We start from the raw sequence: 7245 nt of genomic DNA, 5'->3' as shown, positions 1-7245 counted from the left end.
GTACCCAAAACTTGTTTATTCAAACTCCACGTTGTAAAATTTGGGAAAAAAAGGCGGGTCAACAATCCAACAGTATTTCAGTTCAAATGGTATTTTTTTAGCGCCCCCCCCCCTCGTGAATTTGACTGGAAATTAAACACTCTAAAAACTTTTATGTTTAATCCGATTCGAAAGCGAGAAAATTTTTGGGGGGGAATTTGCGCCATTGAGCTTAGGGGGGATGGGCACCCCTGGGACCGGAGAATTAAAAGCGTTTTACTCGAAACTTTTATAAGTCCACTTATATCTCCACGCTTCTCACTGCCTCATTTGTAGACGAGTCTCGAACACGATATACCCGGACGAGCGTCATAACGAGGCGCGAGGCAACGAGGGGTCGCTATTTTAATGCCATTTCTAAACTTTATCCAGCAGGCTATTTGAATGCAGCAGACCCACTTCATTAGATCACATATTGGGGAATTTAGAACGATGATGTTTCCGGATTTCTCGGCGACTCAGGAATTCGACGAATATGGGAACGTAAATTAACTTTAACCGCAGTACTTTGGCTACCTCGAGGAGGAAGGAGCTCTTGCGTTTATTGCACATAACAAGACAGAACTCTCTCGATCAAGTGGATCCATAAAAAGAAACGAAGGCAGAACTCCTTCAGGAATGCACATTTGCTTCCGTCTCAATAAAATCCCGCCTGGAAAAGCCTAAACGGGGGATTTTCCTTGGTTATGGTGCCTTTACTCTTTGAGGAGTATTAACAGTAAGCGTGGCGGAGTTGGAAATAATAATAGGTCTTCGTTTCTACGTCTTCTTAAATTTTCTTAATGGATGGAATAAACGCATGCAATGAACAATTTGTTATCAACTTATCAACTATGATCATGAAACTATTATACAGTTTAGATTTTGTATATTTAAACACGAAGAACGGGTTGCTTGCATAGGAACATGATTATTAGTTAGACAATAGAGCTGATCAATTTACTCAATTTAATCCACCCCTATTTATATTCAATACATATATTGTTCTCTAAAAGTTAAGGTCCACCTGTTAGCTGTGCGTTAAATTTCCAAATGAAGAAATGTACGAGTAGGAACACCAAAATCGAAAGAAATGTGGGTTAAACAGATATTTATTGAATTAATAGAAATTTGCGTAAGTTTAATACAGTTTAATATAGAACTCTCTCGATCAAGTGGATCCATAAAAAGAAGCGAAGGCAAGATTCCTTCAGGAATGCACCATTTGCTTCCGCGTCAATTAAATCCCGCCTAGAAAAATCTAAACGGGGGATTTTCCTTGATTATGGTGCCTTTACTCCTTTGGCGTTGGAAATAATAATAATAGGTTTTCGTTTCTGTGTCTTTTTTAATTTTCTTGAAGAATGGGAAAAGGGCATGCACTAAACAATTTGTTATCAACTATCATCATGAAACTGTTATTTAATTTAGATTTTTATACTCGAACACCAAGCGCAGGTTGTTTGCATAGGAATGAGATTCAGTGAGACAATGAAGTTCTACGATTTACTTAATTTAATCTATCCCCATTTATATTCAATACAGATATCATTCTCCAAAAGTTAAGATGCAACCTGTTTGCTGTACGCTTAAATTGCAAATGACTGAATGTAGGAACACCGAAGTCGGAAGAAACGTGCATTAAAACAAATATTATTGAATGAATAGAAATTTGCATAAGTTAAATTCAATTATGATTTTTAAGAGAACTTGAACTCTTGTCGGAAAAGTCCATTCTTGGAGGAAACAGAACATCAAAGTTTTGCGTGGCAAAATTTTATAGAAACATTACAAAAACAGGGCTCAACGAGGAATTTGTCCACCGCTACCTTAAATGCATTGGTGGCATAGACTGTACCTACTTACTGCCAATTAAATTGTCGAACACCGAAATGGGAAGCGAAGACCAGAGATGGTGTAAGCCTTGTTCCAGCTCATGTAACAGGCTTGGAGGATGATTTCAAGCAGCATCCTTTCTGTTAAAATAGTTCCAAAAATGTTCTATCGGCTTCGAATCTGGAGACTGCTGACTATTTCATTCGATCCAAACATAAACCCTCAAGATAGTCCTCAACAAACGCAGTTGTGCGTTGCGTTATCATCGATCAGAATGAAATCATGACCAATAACAACAGCATAAAGATGGACATGTGCATCAAGGATCTCACCCCAATATCTCACATCAGCCAGAGTTCTTACGTGGACGACATGCAGGTGAGCACCGAATGAGACTCCTGCCCAAACCATGACTCTACATTAATATCTGTGGCTTTCAACAGTGTTGAATTGACGGTATCGGTGTGTTGTTCCCTCTAGATCAGAAAACGATTTGAAACGTTCTACAATGTGAGTCTGGACTTGTTTGTTAGGAGTAATGAAACCCATTTACTGTTTGGTCCAGGAAATGTGTTGGCTTGCTCACAATAAGCGGGCCTTTTTTGTCGTTAGTTGAGGGAGACACACAAAACATTGCATTAAAACCGGCATTTTGCAGACGTCTTCACACCGTAGTGGCAAAGATTTTTCTCCCTGGTGCTAAAAAGAGGTCTTCAAAAGCTGCAGCACAGTAGTGGTTCTCCTCCTTCGGCCCGAAAAAGCTAGAAAACTGTCTTCTACAGTTGTTGTAGCTCGTGGTCGGCCTGGAATATGTTTTCTGGACATAGAATCTGTTTCGTATACAGTCCACAGATGGCGCGCTGCGCAAGCGTGTAACTCTCTAGAAGAAAGTAAAGTGTAAGTTCTAATATCATGGAGTGAGGCCGTCTTTTCTAATTGTAGTGCAATTTACTTTTCAATTATTAGATTTTCAGAGTTCAAGATTGAGATGGCTTCCCGCATATGAATTCTACTAATACAACAAACAAGCAGGTAAGAGAAAATAATTTTCGAAACATTCTAATTCATATTTATTTCCTATCATTTTTGGTCCGCTCGCCGGAGACCAGTGAGAAACGTTCTATTCGAAATTCTTGCTTGTTTTGTTGTTTCAACAAATGCTTTATATTGTCTTAATTCAATTAGAGAAACATTCAAAAGTATATTTTGTTTAAATGTGTTAAACTTTTAAGCGTACGAAGTGCACGTACTGGGATTTAATGCAAATTTACGAAATGCGTTATTTCAAATTGAGATTATTCAAAAAGTTTCAAACTGTTTAATAAGTGGTTATTTTCTTTTTATTTGATTGGTTGATTATTCTTATTTGGTAAATTACTGGTAGTCTGCCATTGTCGTTCCTTTTCAAATAATTTACAAAAGTTTCAGTTTCGTTTTGCCCTTTAGACTGTTTATTCCTTGGTAATTCTTGTTGCGATTTCCTCCCCTCGCTTCCCCACCGTCTCGGTGACGCGCCAAGGTAGTATTTTCTTTCGTTCTTTGGACTAGACATTCGTTCATTCCCGCACAGCTGCGTTGTTTTTCTTTAATAAAATTGTTTAATTTGCTATATTCAAATGAATATGGACGCTTTGTTAAAGAAAAAAAAGAGTGTCAAATCTTCGATTACAAAACTCCAAAAGAAAACAGAAGAGGAAATTGAGAATTTAAATAAGGTGGGTTTATTAGCTAGGAAGGAAGGATTCATAGAATTTAAAACTGAGGTAAAGGGTATTTTGGATCCTAGTATAAGTATTTGCGAAGAAAAAGATGAGGAAACTTATTGTACGGAAAAGGACGATATTTTAGACACTTTAGAGGCAGTACTTGTCACTATAGATACTCGGCTTGTACCTTCTGTGGTAAATTCCGAGTTTCAGGTTAAAACCCAGGATTCAAGCCAAACTTCAGTCCCAGCTCAGTCAGCTGAAGTAAAACTGCCTACGTTATCCCTACCTGTATTTTCCGGTGCAACTGAGGAGTGGCTTACCTTTTCCGATCTTTTTGAAGCTGCAGTTTCCAACAATCAAAATTTGACGGGAGCACAAAAATTGCAATATTTAAAAGGGAGTTTAAGGTCAGATGCGTTAAAAATCGTAAACTCTTTATCGATTACCAATGATAATTTCGAAATTGCTTGGAGATTGCTAAGGGATAGATACTTTAATAAAAGAGAAATTGTGTCCTCCTTAATGAAAAGATTTATCAATATAATACCCTTAAGTGGAGAATCTTCCACACAAATTTTGAATTTGATAGATTCTACTAAGGAATTTGTAAGGATGTTAGAGTCCTTGGAATATGAGATTGATCCAACTGCAGATACCCTTTTGATGCATATGATATTGTTCAAGCTTGATACAAATTCAAGAACTTGGTTTGAGAGAACCTTTTCAACTGATGTCATTCCAAAGTTGGACGAACTATTCAATTTCTTGCAACACAAGCGAGATCCATCCCGAGTTTAACTACCAAGAGAAACGTTCAAAGAAAGGTGACTTTGGTCGCGTCTAGCGCCCAGTCACAATGTCCTCTCTGTAATAGAGAGCATGCATTGTCGAGGTGTGATGAATTCTTAAAATTGTCAGTACAAGAGCGTTCAAATTTCGTTAAATCGAATAATGTTTGTTTTAACTGCTTAATTCAATTTCACGGTGTGAAAACTTGCAAAAGCAAGTTTAGATGTAGAACGTGCAAAAAAACCCACCACAGTTTACTTCATATTGATAATGTTAGCGCTAGGGGAAGACAGGGTCCTGTAAATGTGTCAAATTCTACTGGACTTTCTATCAACGCCCCTGTGTTTTCACCTGCCCTTGTTCCAAGTACTAATGAATTGAGGGAAAATTCTGGAGTGGTGGATGTTACATCTTGTCTTTCTGATGTGGGCCCAGACGTTCAAATTCTCCTCTGCACGGCTCTGATTCAGGTAAGAGATATTTGGAGTAACTATCAGACCTGTAGATGTCTTTTGGATAGCGGAAGCCAGGCTTCGCTTATTACAAATGAGTGTATTGAAAAATTGGGCTTGCACAGGAAAAAGGCCAATGTTCGTATTTCGTGTTTGGGTGCTTCCGATACGCGTACAAATGGGATTGCTGAGATTCAATTCACCTCACATTTTCCATCTCAAAAGTCCTTTGAAGCGCCCGTGTATGTGGTTAACAAAATTGTAGGTATACTACCACATCACAACTTAGATTCCTCAATGTGCGAATTATTTGGGGATATTTCTCTGGCTGATCCAACATTTTACAAGAGTGGTCCGATTGATGTACTTCTCGGTATTGACCTTACTTTGCCATTGCTAAAGGGTCAAACGTTATCGTTAGGTAAGGATAAACCATTTGCCATTCGTTCAGAACTGGGTTGGATAATTGGCGGTAAGGCTAATTTTGGGGATCAAAATTCTCTTCATGTAAATAATATTCAGTTAGTGTCAGATCATCTAATCAATAAATTTTGGGAATTAGATTCTGTACCATGTGCTAAACCCTTAACTTCTTTAGAAAAGTCGTGTGAAGATCATTTCGCAAAGACACATTCTAGGGATGAGAATGGCAGATATACAGTAAGGTTACCATTTCATACACCTCCCACGCGGTTAGGTGATTCAAAACAAAATGCAATTCGTAGGCTAATCAGCGTGGAACGCCATCTCATTTCTAATCTAGAAAAATACGAACTTTATCGCAAATTCATGAAGGAATACCTTGATCTAAAGCACATGGAGCTGGTTCCAGATTCTGAAATTAATAACATCAATAGTTTGTACCTCCCTCATCACGGAGTTGTTAGAAACACTAGCTCTACAACTAAGCTCCGCGTCGTCTTCGACGCTTCAAGTAAAACCTCGTCTGGACTTTCTTTAAACGATTTGCTCATGGTTGGACTAAGAGTACAGCCAGAACTTTTTCCTATCCTGATTCAGTTTCGACTTTTCAATGTAGCCATTTGCGATGATGTGGAAAAGAAGTTCCGCCAGATTAAAGTTCATGAGGAAGAGGTAGACTGGCAAAGAATTCCTTGGAGGGAGTCTCCAAACGAACCAATAAAAGAATATCGTCTAACATCCTCAGCACCATTCCTCTCCACGAGAACCTTACGACAGCTTGCCACAGACGAACAAGAGAATTTTCCAGCCGCTTCAAGAGCTACCCGTTGTCACTTTTATGTAGATGATTTGCTGAGTGGGAGTGCGACAAAGAAGGAAGCCATTCAACTGGTATCCGAGCTGCAGGAGATGATGAAAAAGGGAGGCTTTTCTTTACGTAAATGGGTTTCAAACGATCCCGACGTACTGGCAACCATTTCAAAAGAATTACAGGCAATTGATTCAAAACACACGATCAACGATGACCAACCTGTCAAGATTCTGGGAATAGCTTGGCTTCCAGATGTTGACAAGTTCTCCTTTACCATCACCGTCAATGAGATGGACGTATGGACTAAACGTAAGGTACTTTCTGAAGTCGCTAAAATCTTTGACCCCTTGGGCTGGTTGGCACCTACAGTTATCATTTCCAAAATCTTCCTCCAAGAGCTGTGGAGTCATCATCTAAGCTGGGACGAGGAGCTACCTGATTCTCTGGCAAAGCAGTGGAGAACATTTCAAGAACAGCTTCCTGTACTTACAAATATCAAAATTCCACGCTGTATTCTCATTCCCCAGGCTTCAGACGTGCAAGTACACGGATTCTGCGACTCTTCAGAGAAGGCCTATTGCGCAGCTATATACATTCGTTCCCAGGATGTAACCCTAGCTGTGACATCCAGACTGCTAACATCCAAGACGGGTGTCTCTCCAGTAAAACCGCAGTCTTTACCTTGATTGGAACTCTGTTCTGCTTTACTTCATGCCAATTTGTTGCAAGCTACCTTGCCAACGCTAACTGTGCCAATCTCTGAGACATTTGCGTGGTCGGATTCCAAGATCACACTGGCATGGCTGAAGTCTGAACCAAGAAGATGGCAACCGTTCGTAGCTAATCGAGTAGCACAAATTCAAGAGCTGACTCCTAATGTGCACTGGAACCATGTGAGCGGTCTGGAGAATCCTGCTGATTGCGGAACAAGAGGGATACCTCCAACTAAACTAGAAAGGTGCGACTTGTGGTTCAACGGACCTGATTGGCTAAGGAGTTCTACTTTTCCTAATGGAGGGTTTGAGGATAATCCAGAATTGCAAAAAGACATGTCTGTAGAAGCTAAAGGAACATCCAAGCTGGTTATGCTGCAAGTGGTTGATGCTTCTTTCAAGGTGAAGTTTTTTCAGAAATTTTCGTCTTGGAACAAGTTGAAGTGAGTTGTAGCCTATTGTTTAAGATTTGGGAAGAACTGTTCTCTGGCTGC

The 7245-nt window shown here is 39.5% G+C and overlaps 1 protein-coding gene across 1 annotated transcript; it reads left to right on the top strand.

Annotated features, from left to right (window-relative positions):
• Nucleotides 1–5593: 5593 nt before the first annotated feature.
• On the top strand, nt 5594–6724 carry LOC129224975 (uncharacterized). Its single transcript, XM_054859523.1, has one exon. It carries the CDS (start codon nt 5594–5596, stop codon nt 6722–6724), a length of 1131 nt encoding a protein of 376 aa, XP_054715498.1.
• The last annotated feature ends 521 nt before the right edge of the window (nt 6725–7245 follow it).

The sequence above is a fragment of the Uloborus diversus genome, chromosome 6 (assembly GCF_026930045.1).
Source record: "Uloborus diversus isolate 005 chromosome 6, Udiv.v.3.1, whole genome shotgun sequence".
NCBI classification, from domain to species: domain Eukaryota; kingdom Metazoa; phylum Arthropoda; class Arachnida; order Araneae; family Uloboridae; genus Uloborus; species Uloborus diversus.
This window is presented reverse-complemented; position numbering and strand designations above follow the sequence as displayed.

Coding starts and splice junctions, on each gene's coding strand:
- LOC129224975 (XM_054859523.1), top strand. CDS start 5,594: ATGAAGGAATACCTTGATCTAAAGCACATGGAGCTGGTTCCAGATTCT.